The 22,504-nt window shown below is 38.0% G+C and overlaps 2 protein-coding genes across 2 annotated transcripts; one reads left to right on the top strand and one right to left on the bottom strand.

Moving 5' to 3' along the window:
• Positions 1-12,473: 12,473 nt before the first annotated feature.
• On the bottom strand, positions 12,474-15,482 carry LOC140935507 (uncharacterized). Its single transcript, XM_073385064.1, has 5 exons — positions 15,330-15,482; positions 14,675-14,797; positions 14,225-14,373; positions 13,299-13,372; positions 12,474-12,791 (listed from the first exon to the last, which is right to left on the bottom strand). Exons 2-5 carry the CDS (start codon positions 14,675-14,677, stop codon positions 12,601-12,603), a joined length of 417 nt encoding a protein of 138 aa, XP_073241165.1. The 5' UTR covers positions 14,678-14,797; positions 15,330-15,482; the 3' UTR covers positions 12,474-12,600.
• Positions 15,483-19,426: 3,944 nt separating this feature from the next.
• LOC140935498 (uncharacterized) lies at positions 19,427-22,003 on the top strand. Its single transcript, XM_073385053.1, has 2 exons — positions 19,427-20,496; positions 21,447-22,003. The coding sequence occupies exons 1-2, from the start codon at positions 20,118-20,120 to the stop codon at positions 21,995-21,997; spliced, it is 930 nt and encodes a 309-aa protein (XP_073241154.1). The 5' UTR covers positions 19,427-20,117; the 3' UTR covers positions 21,998-22,003.
• Positions 22,004-22,504: the final 501 nt, after the last annotated feature.

The following is a 22,504-nucleotide window of genomic DNA, read 5'->3' as shown; positions in this document are numbered from 1 at the left end:
GGAAACAACACTCAAACATGCTCTCCATTTATTTCAAGAAGAAGCATAATAAGAATAGAATAAATTGAGACAGCAGTTTTTGTGAAAGAAGTGCTGTTTTGATTGTCGAAGAAACGGGTAAAGCAAAATGTGCAGGTTTGGGATCAAAACTATGTTAATTAAATTATGATTGCGTGATCAGCCTGTGCAACTACAAAAAGTTGATGTAAACAATTAAGTGCACAAAAATAATGAAAACGACTTAGAACATATTTTAACTTTCATACTTGTAACTAGCTAATGGCTGTTGGATTGTTGCTTCAAATTAATTTTTGTTCTGCCTCCTAAAACTAACATTTCAATCAACTGTTCTGTCGTTTTCAACATATTTTAGCCTGTTTTTGTTTTCTATTCCAAACCCCATAATATCCAATCAATTTGAAACTTTAATGGCCCAGAACTTTTAAGATTCCACCCCCCCAAAAAAAAACCAACAAGGAGACTGTTTAAGGCAGTTTTGCAGTGTCAAGCTGAGTTCCCTTTCAGGTCCGGTATAACAGAATACTTTGAGCTCCATGGGAGAGTCTATTTATTTCAAATTTGTTTGAGAGATATTCTCTTCTTAATCAACTGAAATCCTTCTTCAAATAGTAAATGAAAGGCTCCAAATGTTAAGTAGGGATTTGAATATTTCTTTGACTTCTTTGTCGCGGCTTGAAGTTAATAAGTTTGAAGTTTGTTGCATTTAATAGAAGGAAATGAACGGAAGCTTGGCTTTTAGCCCTGGCTAAATCTGTACGTTAAGTTTAATTTTGCCTATAAAAAGAAGTTAATTTGTGGAGAAAAAAGGGAAGGTAAATATTTTCGAAAATTGTACATGCCAGCAAGTTAACAAGGCAAAGAACACTGCAGATAAATATCACTCACCTCGATTGTGGCCGCTGTTGGCAACATTTGCGAGAAGCAAAAAAAAGCGTTTTCGTTCACGGTGAGTTGACGGAAGCAGATAAAGCGCTATATTTTTTTTTGAAGGATATAGTAATTTAAACGTTCGACATTTCCTTTTAAACTGTTGATGCTAAAGCTTACAAGACGATTAAGACTATGATTAGGTATGTTTGAAGACAGTGTAAAGATCTAACTTTTAAGCACTTTTTATAGCTACATGTTCACGTATGAATTCACCAGTCAATTAAGCTGATTGTTTTTGTAATGGTTTACTTTCCAATTCTGCTGAAATCATTTTGTGTGTGTAAACTAAAACAATTATTAACCTCAGGCTCAGTTGATATTGTTAACAATATTAAATATTGTTTATTACTATTGGTTGTGAAGGAGGGATTTGGGATTGGCTAAATATTTTTGTTGCCCCGAAAGAGAGGGGGTTTAATTGAGAGGGGGAGGGGGCTTAATCAAGGATTTACAGTATTTTAAAAAAGAGGTAAATCAAAGAACCACTCTTTTAAGAGGGTTATTCTTGCTCCAGTTTAATTCCCAAACTGTAAATGATGTTATTGTGGTTGAATAGTAATTAATGCTGTTCAGTATTTTTTTTCTGTCAGGAACCAGAGATAGTTCCTGATGACAGTAATAATCATAAAAATGCAAACATTATTGCACGTATAAATGCTTGAGTAATGTTGTAGTTTACTCTATCCTTTTTTGAGCTGAAAAGCTGTAACCTCAGCTACTGCTATTGCTCATCATCTGCTGCATAATAGCATTATTTGCTGTTGCTGATATGGCTGCTGGCTTTCTGCTTGAATTTGAATTTTTTCTGTAGAAGCTCGATTTGGTCTTTCTTTTCTCTTTGCTGGAACTCTCTTTTCTTTTTTCTTAAAGTCAGAGCTCCTTAAACTTCAAATCTCGGTGAACTGTTTTTTTTTCCGTTTTTTGCCAGGGTGTTCCCTCTAGATCTTCGTTTATTTTCTTTCCTTTATCCTGTCCACGGGCTCACCAGACTCTAATCTTGTTGAGGTCTGGCCTGTTGTTTCCATTGCTCTTTTCCTTACTTCGAGAGCCATTTTCTTTTCTGCACTTAATTGTTTTTTAGCCCTTTTAGCTTCTGTATCAACTTTCTTGTCAGATTCTTCACTAGGATGAGTTAACTGTTCCTGTGGTAAATCATATTAATTTGTTTTGTCTTTACTCCCTCCACCTGTGCTTTTCAATTCTTCCGCAGTTTTGGCCTTACACCTTTTTGAAATAAGGTAAATCTGTTTCCACAACCTCTCGAGCTGACATAATTGAAAAGATCTTTGTTGCCATTAACATTACTGGCAAAAGTTTGCCAATGATGGGAGGTTGCATATATGAGTGAAGGACTGAAATGATGCGAGTAAAGGTGGAAAATCTTCAACTTCTTTTTGCACATTCCACACGGCGACTAAAGAAACGTTTTGACATGTCCAAGATGTTTCCTAACAGTAGCAACAACAGTTCAGGATAAGTGTTGAGCACGTTCCCTAGCGAAGGATCTACAAAACTCAGCATCTCCCAATAAAAGTATTATGCAACTTTACAGTGAAGGCCGATGGTTATGGAAGTGTAAACAGACACTGGTAAGACTCATGGTTGTTTTTGCCTTTTGTTATGACAGTTGGTAAACCATTGACCTTTAATACCACATGCAAGTCCAGTAAGGGGAAACATGTACAGTAGATAGACATTTCCTTTTTATGCACAGTGTTAGGGCATAAATGCCCCTACTGACTGTTACGTGAAATTCTGTAGTGATCTGTCGCCAAATACAAAGTAACAAGAATCATATGTTAGTTCCAAACTATAATTTATCGGTGATTATTATGTAACATCTAACAAGATAATTTTGTAAATGTTCATTGCATTGTATTTCTCTGAAAACATACAGCTACATATTTAGTTTTGTGGTCTTTGTTCTTGTGTTTCTATAATCAGTTGTTTACATGGAATGCTGTTTGTATCAAAATTACTTCTATTACCATACATAAAACTTTACATTAAGTATATAAAACATTTTGGTCTTTGAATAAAACATCTTAATTTTGGCATAAATGTTATAACGCACATCAAAACTTGTTGCAAAATATATAACTTTTTACAAAATATATAAAACTTGTTATGTAAGATACAAAACAAGCCTCCCCGCAGACGTCCTTTGGGGTTCGTTCGTCACGCATTCATTTCTCCCCCACGGACATCTGCTAAACACAGCTGATATTTACGTTCTTGTTTGTTTGAATAAGCCAATAAGCGGTTAGTTATTCTGTCACAATCAGCCAATAACGAGCTGTGATACAACTGAAAGGGCACCTACTCTGTATATATTTGAAGTATTAAGAAACAAGAACTTGCAAACGTGTATAGGGAAGATTTTCAAAGCATTTTTCGAAAACAAAGGCCGTTTCCTTTTTTGCGAAAGGTAATTCCACCAAGGTCATGGGTCGCGGACCAAGGACCACTACGTGAAATTTGGTTATATCTTTTCAAGAGTAGGTAAAACAAAAAAACAGAGTCTACAGCAATGTGCTTCCAACGGTAGAAAAGGGTTTATCTAAAAACTTGTTCTGCAAAAAGGCACGTCTTCCCATTGCATGTTATTTATTCACAAGCTAAGTAAACATGACCACGGTGCTGCCGAAGTCCCAAACTTCAAGCTAGAATGACAAATTAACCTACCTGTCAACAAACATTAATTTCGCTCCTTCAAAGGAAGAAAGAATGCTTATAATCTATAAATCATTGGACCTTTCATTTTTCACTGTATTTTATTTCTCGACGAAATATTTAATCATGCTCGGAAAAGTTGAGGACCAAGGACCACATGCTAATTGTACAAGTGACTCGCTGACATTTCCTCCACCGATCGATCTCCAACCAAGCTTCTGGGCTTCCATAAACAACAGAGAAAGCCCCTCTCTCAACAACCCTCATATTCTCTTCGCTAATATCACTGAACGTTACAGCAGGAATACCAATATTTGCCAGCTTCGTAGCTTGATCTTCCATAAGATTTACCAGGGGTGAAACAATAACAATATGTCCAGTAGTTCCACGCACTGTATCGCAAACAAGGGGTAAAGCTTGATAGATGAAGGATTTGCCAAATCGGCAAATTATGAACTTATTGGTCTTCTCTATAAAATTTGCAGGAGAGCTTCTCTCTTGTTTAACTCGTGCACCCGATCAAAAGCCTCACCAAATTAATCAGTACACTTGTGAAGTGTTTGATCTCGCAACTGTGGTGGTCTCCACTGTGGCTGAAGCATCTGCAGATGTGGGACTTCCATTAACCGTCGGGGGGAGGGGGGTAGGGGGGTAGGGGCGTGCTAATGGCATCGTTTTCCCAACTACAACAGCCTTCAGGGCCTCTGTCACTGCCAATGTGACAACTCTTGTTAAGTCTGAAATGTTCACTGATTCAGTTGTTTTTTGTACCACTGAAATCTTGGTCAAGACATTCAAGGATGGGGCCACTGTCTTGGTGATCTTGGCAGCTGACCTGCCCCCCTGTCTAGCTGATTTCCTCTTAGGAGGCATGACTTAAACCACAGAACATTACTGACTAGTAACGCATGAAAAACACACACTTTGATATTGAAATGGTGAAATTATAGGCCCCCCTGGCCTATGGCCTTAATGACAGAACACGGGATACTTCGAAACAGTTTCAAGTGGATTAAATCATTTAGATGTACTCCATTGGGTAAGTAAAGATTTTTCGTAGGAGTTCCAGAAACCCTTGTGTTTTCAGTAGAAGCAGTAAGGTATGGGTTCGAAAACTGCTTTAAAATACAAATGAAGGTTGGTGACAGTTAAATTATATGCAGTACACTGAGGGGAGTGCAGCCGAATAACTTTGTGAGGGTTTTCATTTGAGGCTGTAGACTGGACATTTCGGCCAGTCGTTTGACATTCAATGTCCGGTACTTTGATGCAAATATTTGAGGGGTTTTTTCATTTTTTCATCATATTTTGTTTACTTACTGACTAGAGGATTACAGAATGAGCAGTTAAATTCCATTTTCTTTCTTTGCTGTCGTCGCTGTTGGATTGGTTTTCCTTTTCATTAAAACGAAATTGGAACAAGCCTTTCCTTATGATTCCTGCTCGTTCTAAAGGGAAATCACTAGGAAAAACACTCTACACGAGTTGGTCGAACACTGCTCATCTGTTGGAGAAATGAAGAAAATAAACAAATTGTTTTCCCCGAAGACTTAGAGAAAACAAGGTAAGGTTAACTCTATTGGCATGATGAGTCTGAATGAGTGTTTCATTCTATTGACGGTGAGCAGTTTCTCCTTACTGAAAAAAAATAAAAACAAAACAAGACAATGTCTCCCAGCAGGCCTTTACTAATGCTGTCACTATTTACAAGGTTAAGCTAATATTTCCCTTATCAACGATCAAAATACGACTTTTAAACCTTTTGGAGTTTGAAATAGAAAGAAATGACAGACAGCATTTCATGACAAAAGAAAATTACTCATGAGATCTTGAAAGCAATCAACTGATCTTTTGAATGTGGAGTTCTTTAACCCATTGAGAGACAAGCAAAATGTGCCTCACAGAGATATTGTGGATTTTTCAAGGCTTAGAAAAATGCTGCGGTACTATAAATGTTAAATTTAAATGCTGATTTGCTTTATAATAATTGTTTAACCCATCATTTCTCAGAATTTAAGTGAACTCCAGCCTTACCTGAAAAACTGATTCTTGGGTTCCATTTCTCAGTATCCTATTTTTGGAAACTTCTGGGGGAGCAGACTCCCCTAGGTATCTCACCCCTTTGTCACTCACAAGACGCTTTCAGGTGGCAAAAAAGTTAAGCGTCCAGTACTTTCAAAAATGTCTGCTACACAAATAGACAAAATGTTGAATATTGCCTGATAAACTGGGAACAAACTGAGAAGCGATAGACTTTCACTCTAGTCGAGATGTGCTCACTCAGCTTGTTTGCAGAAAAGGGGAAGAATTTAGGTGTCGCAGCCTTTACATAGCTGATTAATCTACATGTCGTAGATAAAAGCCTGTGTAATAGACCACAGAGGCCATTTGGAAAGTTGCTTATCGCAGAACCACTCCCAAGATGTCTTAGCATGAAAACTTAATGAGAACTCTGTAACTGTCCAGTATTTTACAAATTTTAATTAATTCATCTGTACAAAAGAGAAAACATTAATATGCCGTGAAATTCCCATTTCTAATAGAATGGAAGTTTAAAATATGTGAATTAAATGGAAATAAAAGCACAGCTTTCAATACTTTTTAACAACTTTAGTAAGTACTTCTTAGAGTGAAATAATGCGTTTACCAAAGCTTTAAGTTTATGTACAAATATGATTTGTATGAAAATATAACAGACATTTTTAAGGTAAATTCAGACCAAACGTTAATAAAATTATTGTGGATCTGCAGACATGTCAAATGTTCTAATCTGGACCACTAGGTGCATAAAGTGTTGTTTTAAAGAAGGTCCTTTTTCATTTATGTGGCAATGATTAACAAGTGAGTTGCTGACTAGTGACTGACTTGTGCAGATATTTACCACCCAACTTTGCTAAAGGTTTTTAGCAATAAGCTAAACTTCACAAAACATCAAGGCATTTTAATTACCATGGAACATACCTGAATTGATCTGCACTCACCTGTGTAGAAATAAGATAATTAGCTTGCACATTGCTATAGACATCAATCAGACATATTCCTGCTGAAATAGGCATGATATAGTACCAGTGCATACACAAATAGAAATAACAATATGTAACAGTAATGCGTATGCCTTTCATGTAGGCAGCATGCAGGGACAAAAATCTGCAAGGAATTCCCTACCATGGTGGTTGTCTCTAGGCTGATCCTGAGACAAAAGGCAGTCCATCATGGGATTTGCTAGTAACTCCTTGCAAACCCTTCTTAGCCTTTTACAAAGAAAGCATGGACCCTAAAACTAATATGGTACAGATCTTTCACAGAAAAGACACTAAAAAAGTGAAAAACGTTTGTTGGTTTGTTGGTTTATTAAAATAATACTTTCTTGCCATACATGGAGGTGGGGGCCCCAGTTAGGTGGGGTAAACCGCCTGTCGATCTCTCATTTTTTTAAAAAAAGAAGACTTTTTTTGCATTATAGAAATGTTTAACAATACCTTACGAGCTGATACGACGAAGACCATAACAGTAATACAAAACCGCATTGTCTAGATACCCGGCAGCCGGGAACTGTTTTCAAAATACTAGATATCCGGCAGTCAGACATTTTGACCAATTTTCTTGAAATAGCTCGTTTAATTCCTCTTACAACACAACATATTTGTATAGAAATCTCAAGTGATTGTAAATATTGTCTTGGGTGAAAAGTAGAAGCGACTGTCAAGCTTGGGCATAGAGTGAAATCTCGATGTTACAGAAACTTAGAAAATATTCAAGTTCTGACACACTGAGTCAACTCCCGATGAATATCCACAGAAATTATCAACGAAACCTCACCAGAGTATTTAGTGTTTGTTTAAAAATGCCAAGCGATTCTAAGTAAGGGTTTCGTATTGTTGTGGACAAATTCTCCGAGGTTGCATTAAGCACATTTTTTAGAATCATGACTCATGGGTACGGTTTTTACTGTACTTTCACGAAGATCTTTCTCTGCATCTGCTGAGTCTACTCGATTTCTATGAAAAAAATTGTAAAGAGTCTATAGTCTTACCAGATATCCTCTAGAAATGTTCTTCTGAGTTACAAACAATGTTAAATTTGTCAACTCAGCAGGAGAGTGCCCTTCAACTTCCGGTGTAGCACTACAGTTGCGTGACGCAAATACAACAATATATTTTTTAAGTGTCGAAAACTATAAAGATTTCACTCCATGCCCAGGCTCGACAGTTGCCTCTACTTCAAGCCCAAAGCAGTGTTTGAAATCGCTTGAGTTTTCTAAACAACTTCCTGATGTTATTACTCAAATTAAATGAGATATTTCGTGCAAACTGGATTTGAATTTCTGACTGCCGGACATTTATTTATCGTGTGTGAAGTACACGCCATTAAAAATTAGGAAGTAAGTTTCATTCAATAAATGTCAACAATTTAATAAACCCGAGTTCTTACCTCTGTGATCACAAATCGCTTGAACGTTGATCGAATGGAACCCTTTCCTGTTCACAAAATTGCTCTCGTGGGCACTTTGCCCTTGAATACATACATGCGTCCCATCGATGCAGCCAATGACTCCGGGAAAGCCCCCCTTTACAAAAAAGCCTTGCTTTATCTCTTGCCTTTCTGCGGCTGTTGATGGCCATCGTATGAACTGGTGCTGTTTTCGACCGAGGGCTGTTGAAACTCTGCTGACGATTCTGGAAACTGTGCATTTTGGAATGCCACCCACTGTACATGTATCACCTACCACCCCCAAAAAACTACCGCTTACGACAAAACGAAGGGCAACAAGAAACTGTTCCTGGGGTTTCAAAGCATGGTTTCTTTCGGTTCGCCTTTCAAGATCAGGAGCGAGCGTGTCGGTAATATACTGAATTGAGTCATGCGCAAATCTGTAGCATGACTTGACCTCAGCTTCAGAGAGTCCGTCGAGCAAGTTGTCATTGAGGTTAAAATTTCTGTTACGCCTAGTATATATAGGACGAACACCGCGAAAAAGCGAATCAACCACCATGTTGTTTTGCTGATTTTGCAACACACGTCATTTTAACTGATGGTTAACAAGTTAACACTCGTAGCGAGGTACGTTAAATTTAACACATAGTTAGAAGAAATTTAACCCGCGGTTAACACTAACCGGGGTTTGAGCAACCGAATCTAACCTACGCTTAATTTTTAACCATCGGTTAGGGTGGTTAACCATCGGTTAAGAGTCAACCATCTTTCGAGCAACCGGGGCCTGGTGAATATATAATGTAAGAGCAATCTTCAAAACATGATAGAATGGCGTACTATCGCCCTTGCTAATCAGCACCCCAAAAGCTCTAAAACGAACAAACAACAGTAAGATGAAGTAGCAAAAATAAACAACCCACAGAGGTTAAGAGGAACTGTCGCCCCTACAAGTCAGCTCCCCAACACACACAGATACTAAATAACAGAAAAGATGACTGCCGCCCTTGCAAGTAAGACTCAGAAGTTTGCAAAGTTCTATGCAATGGTTCCCCATAAACCACGTATGAACACAATTATGTGTTAGCAAGAGAAGGCAATTTTATATGCTTGAGAAATCATTAGTTTTCCGCTTCCTCAAAGCCTTAACCTGGGCATCAGACATTCCCCTATCTGCAGCGAAAGAGGCAGCCACAATATGAAAACTGTGACTCTTGTAACGCATGGGGCTAAGGCCACAGGATTTACACGGGAGACAAAGTATATCAGCAAAAAAGGTCCTGGACACTGGGCTATTATCTGGATTGGCAAATAGGGGACCTGGTAAGCTACCACAAAGAATGAAATAGTCTAACAAAAGTTGAACATGACAAAAAGGGGACTGGCGATGCATAACAATAGAAAACGGGTGCTGATTACTATTGTTATTGTGCTTGAAAATCAGCAAAATTAAGTTTGAATGCGACAGTATTCCCGGAACCATCAGGTAGTTTAACAAGTTGATTGATTTGAACAGGGGAGGGGGGGGGGTAGAACCCATGCTAGAGGTGGAGGTTATCTCACCTACCTGGAGAAAGGTATAAAAGGCGGTAGAACACTTGGCTTTAAATTGAGAGACGTGATATGTAGAGACAGCCAGACTGAATACTGAAACGAGTAATTTGTGTGATTTGTGTAAGATTGGACTATCTAGCTAGGTGCAAACCCAGCTTGTGGTAAGCTTTGAGCATTTGGATATTAAAAAAGGCTTAAATTGGGTCAGCAACACCAATTAATTGTTGTGTGTAGCCTAATGCTGAACAGTAGGAACTAACAGCAGAGGACGCATACTCCTTATAAGCAATGAAAAGAGCTATAGTCTTAGGGGATACAGGTAAAACGGTTGTTACTGACTGAAAAATTGCGTTCAAAAAATGTCAAAACAATTTCGAAGCTCTCCTGTAAGTAGGAATTGAGGAGGGCTAAAGGCTGGGCAAGGCAAGTAGAGTTATTATGGAACCAAACTCTTGAGGCTGCAGATAATGGGGAACCTCTGTTGGAAGGAGATCCAAATTGGCCAATTGTGTGAAAGTGTGCACCTGCAAGCGAGAGAGGGCATCAGCAAGCTTGTTACAAACACCTGGAATATGCTTCGCTTAAAAACAATGTTATGTAAACTAGTGGACACAAACTTGGAAACAAAAGCCATTAACAACTTATCCTTGCACGACTACTTATTATTAATGCGCACAAGGGATTCATTATCAGTAAAAACACACTGATTACTTGTAGCCGCGCCCCACTTCAATGAAAAATGACTTGCCTTTTAAAATTGCATAAAAGGACAACCTTAACCTAAAGTCTCCTTTGACTTCCCTATTCAGCTGAATTTTGTGCTGGGGGGAGTGGATACTTAATGTTAATTCAATGCCTGACCAGGTCATATAACTGAGCAAGCAAACACTACTGGAAGAAATGATGTGAAATGCATGTGAAGTACATGTGAAAGTTTCATTTGGTTTTTCACATACAATTTCACACATCTGTGAAAAATAATGTGAAATCACCATGTGAAAACCATGTGAAATGATGTCCTCCTTTTCACATCATCAAATGCTGTGAAAAAGATATGTGAAACTGTGAAATGTGTGTGAATTACTGTGTGAAATGTGTGCTGTGAAATCACGCACGATCGATCATGTGAATTTAACATGTGAAATATATAAAAACATCCACAGAAAATTATGGAATAAAGTATGTGAAACATTTAACATTTTCAAAAATCAAGAAAATGTTACATAATCGTGTATGTTTGCACCAGCTGGCATGTCATCAGATTCATGCAATGCCTAGCAGGCCCATGGCCATCAGTGTATACAAATGTATACAGACCACATGCAGATCAGAACAGCACACATAATTATTTAGACAATATTATATTCAATCATATATATGTATGTACATACCTGAACAGCATGCATTAACTTGAATTAGTTGCAAGCTACACATATAGGCACATTTCATCTATTGAATTACAAATAAAATGTGACATTTTAAGTTTTATCAATAAAGAGACATCATGTGTATTAATAAGTTCAGTTTAATTACCTGAAAGTGCATCATTGCATGAACTGAGTGACACAGTATATGTAATATGTTGTTCACATATAGAATACAAATGCAAATGACATTGAAATTTCCAAGTTTATAATGTAACAATTTATATATATCTATATGGTCACATGATAATGGGCTACTATGTAGCTTGAATGTGAAGAATCATGCATGACCAAAAATTGTAAATAAAAATAGGAGTAGAAAGTCAACATGAAAAATATGCTAACAATAACTTGACAATTTGGTTTGAAACTTGAAATAAATGTTAGTCATAAACAAATTCCAAACACTTTTTTGGTGGTCGGCGCTGCCGCTGTGGCTTTCCATTTTCAGGATTAGTGTTTGTTGGCTGAGTTTCGTTTGAAACAAGTTCCTCTACTGGAACATACACATAACCCTTGTATCTTTTTGGGGGTACTGGTGCAGGTACAGATACCGGGGTGCTCTGTACAGCTCGCTCTGATACTGGGGTACTCTGTACAGCTGGCTCTGATAAAATTGTCTTTGACAAGACCTGGCTATCCAGATAATCTGGATCAGAATCATCAGACAAGACCTGGCTATCCAGATAATCCAGATCAGAATCATCAAGGCTGGCAGATGGTCTGGCCCTTTTTTTGGTTTTCTCTCCCTTTTGGGAGGAAGTTGCAGCTGGCTCTGTTAAAGGTGTCTTCGACAAGACCTGGCTATCCAGATAATCGGGATCAGAATCATCAAGGCTGGCAGATGGTCTGGCCCTTTTTTTGGTTTTCTTTCCCTTTTGAGAGGAAGTTGCAGCTGGCTCTGTTAAAGTTGTCTTCGAAAGGGCCAGATTATCCAGATAATCTGGATCAGAATCATCAAAGCTGGCAGATGGTCTTGCATGTTTTGTGCTTTTCTTTTTTCGAGATGCCTTAGTTGGTTCTGTGGATTTCATCTTTGAGAGAACCTGGTTATCTGGCCAATAAAATTTTTGACCTACCTATAGAATAAAAATTAGAAAATAACAAACATTAAAATTATTGTAAAGTACGTAGAACTCTGATTTGGATATAATAAAGGGAACTGAACTGCCCTATAGAATTTCTGGCTTTCAAAGTTTTAACCCTTAATCAGAGCCAAATGGAGGCTTATATGGGTTGCATGTTGGAAGAGTGTGTAGTTAGAGAATGTTATTTGAGAAAACATGGTAACAGAGAAGGTGTGAATAAATGATTGATCGATTGATCGATTGATGGATCGATGGATCGATGGATCGATACCAGGGAGAATCAGGATATTGATTTGAAAGAAAAATTTGTGTTCTGAAGTTTTGCAACTTTCAGTAGTGTTGCCTTGATGAAAAGAAAAGCCACAAAAAAATGACCAGGAATATTGAAATCAATAATTGTTTATTGATTATTGTTTAGAGACAAGCTTAATTAGCTGTACTAGTGGATAGGCCATTACCACTGTCAGAAACATGGATGACTAAAAAGTTGATTGAATATTTGGGTGTAAATTTGATTTTGATAGCCTACAGGTACTCAATAAATAACGTTTGATCATCCAGTTACGTACCTTGATGTCTTGAAGAAATTTCTCCTTGTTAGGCCCACTTAGTTTGATTTTGTCAGCATTACTCATGTAGCTTCCCTGAAGAACAAGCTTCAAGTAATCACCTGGAATTAAAAACATTTTCATGAACACACCTTGTTGTAACTGATAAATATAACAATAATGATGATGATATGATAAAAATTTATTCTGATTACCAATACCCAAACTCCCCTGAAACAAACATGCCAGCTGGAATGGACTAAATCAGAGTGAGTATAATTTATAATATTATTGAGACCACGTACTGTGCCCCCACCCTTTTAATCCATCAGAAATATATCTGCCACTGATGAGACTTCCAACATTTGGAGAAGATTAGTCAACCCTGTTATTCCCCACACTGGAGTTAATGTCTATCAGCTGAAATTGACATCATCATTATCATCATTAAATGACAATATTAACAATCCTGTCAGCTATGCAGGCTAAAGGTCCTGTGGTATTCGTTCAAAAACAAAGTATGACAGACTAGCTATCTGGACTGAACAATATTTGGTTGTAAGACTAGCAACTAGCAACTTTTGTAGATAATAAGTATTCTTTGTCTTATGGGCTACACTGATACTTACTGTCTCCTTTAGAATGGCGTATAAAAGATGCTCTTGCAACCTTTCTGGATCCGACCATTACAAACAACTCCTCCCTATTGATAAACAAGAAGTGTCAGAATTAACCACAAAGTGGTGATGAGACACATCATGAGATACATGCGGTTTTTAGTCTGCACACACAGTACATGTGGTGCAGCATACATTCCATCACTTTAAAAGTTACCCAGATTAAAAAATAGATCACACTACATATATACCTCTTACTAACCGAGTTCGAGGTCCATACTGAAAGTTTCGGATCATCGTTATTTTCGCATACTTTCGCGATTGGGCCATATATAAATCAACAGGAAAAAAATGAGGACCTGTAACTTACAGTACGGACTGAGAAAATGAGGTTAGTAACTAAAGATATTTATTATTTCTCTGAAGTTAATGGGGCACTGTACAGGAAACGAAACTTTCAAATTTAGTGGGCCATACAGTGAAATACGGCCCACAAAATTGACTAATCACTCCGCGCGTACTAACTGAGAGAGATAATAAACTCAGTTAAAGACCAGGCCCCAATTGTTCAAAGGGTGGATAACTTTATCCCGTGGATAAGCCACTATCTGACAGTTTCAATCTGTGCAAAGATTTCGGCATTTGCTAATGTGTACAAGCGAATATACACACTCTAACCACAGTCTAGTTTGGGAGTGTAGGAAAACCTTGGACAACATTTAACAAGAAGTATATTTTAGACCCTGAAGTATCCAGTGGATCCAGCATAGTTTACCTAGAAATATATATGTAACAGATAATTAGTGGGGCAGTTAGCATCATATAAGAAATAACTGCAGCCAGCTGCGCATGCAGTCAAGAGAGAGAGAGGTCAGAGCATTCAGATTATGCTGAGGGAGGCTCTTCATGGTTTCTAAATATCTTGTTTTTAAACTTACGATGGTGAAAAGGTGAAACCGGTCTCTTCTTCCTCAGCATGCAGAGCTTGATGAAGAGTGTTTTCTATTACAGTTAGCGTAGTATTCACCGGCTGTTCCTGTATTTTAAGTACAGGCCGTTGGCAGGCCTCATCTTTGTATTTGTTAATCTAAATGAAGACAAAAGCAAATCATATTCAGTGGGCCATAATTAGGTTTGAGTGTACTCAAATACACATAATGAAGCCTACATAATATAACAGAAACTTCAAGATAATACTAGCCATATGTTGGCTGGTCATGACAGAATGTTAATTTATTGGCCAATTGTGTATAATGCATGTTGAGTTTTTTTTACTTATGATGAATGTTATAATTTATTACATGATTATATGCTAATATATATTTAATGACATTGAGCTGCATAAAGTACCAGAAGTATGGAATTAAGTATCCTGCATTTATAAATACCATTTTAGCACGTTTCCAATACTTGGTATTGTTGAGTTGATTTCGCCTATATATCAGGCTTTCTGACAACCTTCTCCGGATTTCATTGTCACATCCTCCTAGTTGTGGGAGTGCCTTGATTACCTAGAAATGAAGTACATAACAACACGAGAATTAAAAAAGTCCAATAAAGTTGACTTTCTCCTTAATTATAGATAACTTCTGTAAGGGATGCTTGTTTAGACAACAAACAAACCCGTGTTTTTAACAAATCACTTTTTCACAATTTTCCAAGATTTAGCTTAAATTGCCTCTCATAATTGCCTTTTCACGCAGGGTTAATGTCATGTAATACAACTGTATGTTAAACCTTATGATAACAAGAGGATCACTATTTTTCTGTATCACTATATACAATACAAATGTAGTCCACATAGTTTCCAAACCCGTAAAAACTGCATTGAAATTGTAGTCTGGCCGTGATTAGAGCCTTTAGTCTTTAAAGTCATTAAGACTAAACCATTCATTTGATGGACCTGTTTCGAATCTACAAGCCGGACAGTGCGTACTGTTTTGATTTAAATTCAAGTTTGATTCCACTGTTGTGATTTGAGATGTACCAAACGGTGCAATAATGTTAAAAAAAGTGTTAAATTTACGTTATAATTTAATTTACCTTCTTTATGAAGGCGTCCAAAATTTTGCCGTCTATATCTCTAAGAAGGGGTGGCCTTTCCCAGAGACCACACCGTCTAGCGGCAACTCTCAACACAAACTGAAAATGAGAAAATCAAAGTTAAAAGTCTGCGCATCGCGGTCTGTACAAGTTATCGAATGAATATCCATCGGCCCGTTTCCATAGCAAAATAGAGCGTATATATAGTTCAATCAAAAACAGAGTAAAGCCAGCGAAAAAACTTGGCAATTTTATACGCCGATCGCCGCGATCGGCGTATAAAATGGCCGATATCTGGCATGTCAGATATCACCAGCATATATTCGCCACGTGTGCCTGTTCCCGCGATTTTCTACGTTTATTGCTGCGAATCGCCATGCAGTAAAGCCAACCAATCAGGTTGGGCGACATATTTTTTTTATCTCTTTTTCTTATCTTGAGCTTTCCATACATTTTTCTGTATAGCGAACCAGCCGTGAACTGCTACTAAAAATATATAGTTCGCGGGGAAAAAATACAGGAAGATGTATGGAAAGTTCGGAACACGAGTGGACGCTTTCTAGCACTGCTATATCCCTCCAATTTTTTTCTTAAAGTCCGGCTAGTGCCACTGAAAAGTTTTCAATTCATGAATTTTTCAGAAGCGATGTTTTAAGAAAATTATTTGACATCGGATTTCCATACAAACACTGTTATTGCCTACTCGTCAAAATGACGTCGAAAACCGTGATAAGGCCTATTTAATGCCAAGGCTAGGGTCCCGGGCTGTGGTCGCACTCGGGAGAGAATCTAAACAAGTTTAGTTGTGAGAATGCGTTTCTACTCAAGCGTAGCTATAGCTGTCGCCAGGAATAGTCTACTGAAATAGTGCACACCAAAACACGTCTGTTTGGGAAGTGGCACAAACCAAAATCGGGGAACGTAACGCGAGGACGACCGCAATGTCTTCTTGTCCGTTTACAAATCCTGCGTATACTTGCAGCATTTTCGTTGTGCGGTTCCTTTCTTATTGTTTGCTTATTTTGTGCCTGGCGTAGTACTAGTGTTGGCATTTGCATGAGGCAAGAAATTTGTGCACCGTTGGCTGTGCGCAGGTATAAAAAGAAAGCCTAAAACAGGGCGATTTGGCGTTGATTCCATTTATTGCGAGCGGGCTGCTCTCCACTTTTTTAGAAAAGAGCGGGAAATTAAAATTATGAAAGAAAATTAATAATGGTAATAGGACTGAGTAGAGTACAATTCAGGGAATAACCGGGCGAGTAATTTTAAATCGTTTATTATTGTTTGATCAAGGCTATCTTTCTGTCTCAGCTGGAACGTATGCAAACATGGAACTCAATATGTGAAGCTTTAAAAAGAGCTAGCTAGATTCATTTTTATGTAAGCGGTTCGCTTCACTCGAGGCATTTCCTTTGTTGAACGGCAAGTAATGCAAGACTAAAAATTAATTCAGGTTTGAAAATACTTCGTGTTTCACTTATCATTTCAGGCAAACAAGAATATTTGCATTCTTCTGAAATGCCCGAGACTGCTTTTTGCGCAATGAAAAAATCAAAAGACGAAAATACACAGCAACCCTCTTAGTAAATGAATACTGATCAATTAAATCAACTTACCCTAAATGTCTGTTGTGCTTCGGAGCCTTTACCGTTCTTAGATCGCTTCTTTAAAAGATCTTCTGCACTGTAGCTGCCAAAAACTCTGCCGTTTTCAGCTTGTTCGGTGATCTCGTCGTCTGGTTTCTTATCACCACTTTGTTGGTCGTTGGAGATTACGCTAGTAGCTGGCAAAACACTGGCTAACAGGTTTGGGTTTTTCTTAACGAGTTGTGTGAACTGGTGAACAATGTTTTGCTCAGCTTGATTTGCCATTATTTATACCGAACTGATAAAAGAAAAAGGTGACTAAAAATCTCAGTTACTCTGACCGCCCGAAAGCGCAAACAGCCGAAGTGCAGAGCCAAGAGATTTTGTACAAGCACTGAGGTCCACGAGCAGATTAATTTGGCGCCTTTTTCTCACTATGACCCCGTGATTACCCATAAATGGTAAAGGCGTTGTCATGTGAGCCTCGCATACGTGCTAAACAGGCGCATGCACCATGAATGGACCATTGATCATCACTCATCGCGCGGTAAGCTTGAGTCGACATGCCGTATTCAAAACAACATTTCAATGAAAAGTCTCGCATGGCTAAGAAAAATAGCCGGAAAGGCCGTCCATGTCCGTGTACGATTTGCAGATTTCAATCTATACACTCCGAAAATGTTGTCAAAAGACACCTTGAAACCTTTGGGCGATACGAAAGTGAACTGGAAAGCGGGAGCGACGACGAAGGAAATATCGATCACCAGCTACAGGAAGACATTGGCGAGAATTTACATGACACTTCAAGTTCGGAAACAGATGAAGGAAAAAGGAAACGTCGTCGAACTCAACAATCGTTTAGAAATTCTGTGATCGCTGAAAGAAACGATCCCGGTTGTGAAGTGATGCAAGTTTCAGACACAAGCACGGTTACCGACTCCACGCGATACCATAGAAACCTGGTGATGAGCACGAATGAAACTACTGATCATTTATACAGCTCTGAATCAGAAAACAGTAGCCCGACTATGTATGAAGAAAACAGCGATTTACCATTATCTAGGAGAAGTGATAACCATGATCAGTTTATTAATGAATCTTCAAGTTCATTAATTAATTCTAGCTCAGAAAGCGAAGACGAAACTCATGAACAGGACAGCAATGTTTATACAAGCCAAAGAGCAAAAATTCCACTTTTTGAAAACAGTGAGTTTACTGTTCTTCAAACGCTAGCGGGCTATTTCCAGTGGTTCACAGAGCATCCATCAATCAGCAAAAGTGCCCTTTCGGGAATTTTGCGATTAAAGAAGAGATTACTTCCACAGCCTAATAACCTGCCAGGGACTTACGAAGAAGCATGTAATTTTGTGAAACCTTTCTTGCTCCCTTTTGAGACCTACCATGTTTGTCCAAATGACTGTGTCTTGTTTCGCAAGACAACTAGATACGATTATTCAAAGCTAGTCAGCTGTCCAGTTTGCGGCACAAAACGCTATTCGGCTAATAAAAAGGCCAGGAGAACATTTATGTACTACCCTCTCGGTCCGCGATGGAGGAGAATGTATGGAAGCGCAACCATTTCAGAACTTCTGCAGAATCATCATTATGGCCACGAAAAACAAAACGTTATGCATGACATTCACGATTCACCCTCGTGGAAAAAAGCATTTTCGAAAGGTGAGTTCCATTCTGTGTATATCCTTACAAACTTATATGCCTGGTTCAATTCCATCTGTTACCATGCCCCCTCCCCCCCCCCCCCCCGGGGATTTGCATTTTTTTCTTAATATTGGAAGTCAATTCCCCATCCCCGGGCACAAAGAAAAAGACAATTTCCCCACCCCCAGGACACCATTGACAAATGTTCACAAAATTCCCCAGTTTCTGGCTCTTCCGTTCTCAATTCAAAGAGAGAAAATACCCGCAAATTGTTTGGTTTTGATAAAAGAAGCGAAAAGTGGCTTTGTAGTGGAAAAGTGAGGATGTTTATCACAGTTTTTACTGGAAATTTCTACGGAACAAGGATTTCAATATACGGCAGTCAAGTGGTCTCTACTTTATTTTGAACAGCATTCTAGCTTTGGAATTGTCAAATAGAAAGTAAAGCTTACAGCTGTAGTTCCAAGTTTCAGTTGTCTTATTTATCCAGAGCTTTTTTTAATATTGCTCATGTATCTACGTGTATATTATGTTGACGAAATTTTCTTTAAGCTGAACGTCCAAAGACCTACTCAAGTTTGCATGGACTATTTATATTATTATAACTACTGTATTTATAATAACCGCACCTTTGAATATAGATTTCAATTTTGACAGATTGCTTTTTCCAACGAGTCAGATACAAATTCTGCCATTTTTCCTTCAAAATGGGTTCTGCCAGATCTTCTCTGGCTGGCTGGGCATTGTTTCAGCTGTGAAGGGGCGTATTTCGGAAGACCAACGATGATGTTTTTTTCTCTTTTGGCCACAATTCCCCACTCCTGGAACTGAAGGGGGGGGGGGGAGGGGGGTAACATGTGAAATTGAACTACGTATAGATTCTGAGAAGCCCTGTGGGCTTACCAAAGCTCCTTGGGTGCGTATTCAAATTTAAGATAAGGTGCATTATGAGGGTTGTACCAAAGTTGATAGATTGATAGATTAAGTGAGTTTTGCCTACTACTAAAATTTCAAGTGATGCAAATTAACATTGATTACATGTCGCATATTAATTTTGATGTTTATTTCAGTTTGACTCATAATCATTTTGAAATTTTGTCGCTTTTATTAAAGTTTGAAGACGCCGTTGAATGTATTCTAATAAGCTGTGATATAAGACTTTTACTACAAGTAAACAGGCTAAAGTCATTTGCACTGGCTTGAAACCAATAATAAATGCATGTAGTTTCAAAATCCCTGCTTGAAACTGTGAGTGTGGAAGAACTTGAAACTCTTTGAAAGCCACCTTCAACATGCCATGGCATGACCTTCAAGTTGTTTAAAACTCACAGATGATCACCTGTTTGTGCCAGGTTATATTTAGGCATGTGTATTCACAGTGCATTAAAAATAATGGTTGTGATTTATTACAAACATGTTATTATTATTGTATCCCTTTTGCTCTGTAAATATTTGATAAATTGTAAACAAAAGTTTGTTTTCATTATTATTATTGTTATTATTATTATTTTGAGGTGGATTTTCAAGTGGTGATCCAAGAGGCATGCTGTTACAGCTGTCAACTGATGGTGTCAACCCATTCAGCTGCAATAAGGTGGCTTACTCTATGTGGCCCATAATGCTTAGCATGTTAAATTTGCCCAGGAATGTTCGTAGTCTCTTTGGAAATATTATGCTGGCTGGTATAGTTCCAGCCCAAGCAGATGGTCATGAGCCAAAAAACATAGATCCCTATCTTGAAGTGGTAGTTGACGAAATTTTGGATCTTTCTGGTGTCACTTTCTTTGATGCTTTCAAGGGTGCTCCATTTACTTTTAAAGTTTCTTTACTGAATTATGTTCTTGATTACCCTGGTCTGGGAAAAGTGTTTACTGCAGCAGGTCCAACTGCCTTGCAAGGATGTATGTGGTGTGAGATCAGAGGTAAGGCCATTAATAAAAAAAAAATCACATACTGGTAGTACAATTTTTATGACATAGCACACGTGCTTCATATCTAATTCCTATTGGCGTCATCATGGTACATTTCTCAACATACGCATGGCTGTGTGTCCATAAGATGATGTGTGCAAATCAGACAAACATAGGTTTCTGGATCTGTCGATTAGTGTTTGAAAAGTTTACCCAGAAATGGAAGAAAATAGTGAAGAACTACCTGATCTTTTTCATAGAATTGAGTCTTCCCCAACTGTACCGTGCACAACGTAAACAGTGCACCGAATCGAAACCTTAGTTCAAGCCTTTAACTTTGATTTGAACATTCAAGTACATATACATTCTGTGGGCTTGGAAACTTGTTTGACTTCATTTTCAATAACTTTAAATTAATTCAAAGAAGTAAATTTTCATCAACAATTTCAGATGAAACGTTCAATAAGAACAGCCAACAAGAACCTTTTTTTTTCTATTTTTTGTTTTCTCTGGTGTCATGAATCGAAAAATATAACATTTGCATTGACATTATTTTCAGACAATTTTTGTACAATCTAGTCACTGAATGTTGAGGATTCCTCTGGATTCCGTTTTTTTTTTCTGGATTCCAGGTTTTGGTGCTGACCTTGAGAGAATTTTCCACACACTACTTTGTTGTCACTATGTTATAAAAGAATTGGTTCGTGCTTTTAGCTGTGCATTTATTCATCAGTTATGGATGTTTTCTCAAGAAGCGAGAGTTACTCTCGGCTGTTACGCTTCCCTGGTGCTCTCCAAACTTTCTGCATGCATCCATAACTTGATGTACGCATGCTTAGCATGAACCATTTCTTAAGAATAAAAATCTTCATTTTGGTTTCTCTTCGAAGCCAAGTTTAATTTCCATCACGATTTTTTACTACATGAATGAAACGTTATTTCCTTTTTTTTCTTTAACTGAGGAAAATTTGTGTCAAGTTTGGACAAAGTGGTGTATCTCGAGAACAGACGTTTCCTCCCAGAGAACCATGCTTTGCGGCACCAGAAAAAAAAATTTCCTGACCAGAAACCCGAGAAAAGGTCACGCCCAGAAGAGGTAACCTCCGAGGATGTTCTTTGGAACTCTGTAGCCCACAACAGAGCAAAAAACAGATCCCAAGCCAGCAATGTGATGAAGGCAACTGGTTCTCGGGGTGTTAACTGTTTTATGTTATTGCCCAATCACGATAGACCAAATCAAGCTTTTCCAGACATGATGCATGATGTAAAGAACATTGTTTGTGCATTTTTTGAATTGTTCATTGGAAAAGGAGATAGTGTGAAAGTAAGAAATGCTGAGAGAGACTTGGGACGATTCAAAAATTCTTGGTTTGTGAAAGACAAACAGGATGACATACCTGAGGAAGAACAACTCAACAATGGTAATTTTTTTCAAATTATATTACTTTTTAAAAGGTTTTACAACAGTTTGTATAGGGGTCACATGATTTCAAATGCAATTTGGAATTTATAAGCACAAGAAAATTTTTCTAAGGCTAAGAAAAATTATGGCATGTGCCCCTTAAATTTGTAGTTTTTTTCAAAATTTGCAAGAGCACAGCAGCATTCAATGGACCAGCAGAAAAGTCCAACAACTTGATTACTTCAAACACCCTTTTTTAAGGCTTTTATACATGCAGCATGGCCAGCACAGCTTTTCCACTGAGCGGGCTCCTGATTTTCAAGTCTTGCTACTTTTACGTTAATTTGGTTTTGAGGATCTTAAACACAAAACTTTGATAGCTTTACTGAAAAGACTTGATAGTTAAACTACCTGGGTCACATCCGCATGTTTGAGATGTGCCACAGTTGAATTAACCACGCAATCAGTAATTTATGTTTAAAATGTGAATGTAAAATCTTAAATCATAGAGAGACCATTGCAGGCTCTCCTTTTGAAAGCAAATTGAAGGAAACATCTTGCAACATCCCAATCGAGAGCCTGTTCACAGGCTATGTATTATTGGGATGTAATAAGGGT

Source organism: Porites lutea, chromosome 1, assembly GCF_958299795.1.
Source record: "Porites lutea chromosome 1, jaPorLute2.1, whole genome shotgun sequence".
Lineage (NCBI taxonomy): Eukaryota > Metazoa > Cnidaria > Anthozoa > Scleractinia > Poritidae > Porites > Porites lutea.
This window is presented reverse-complemented; position numbering and strand designations above follow the sequence as displayed.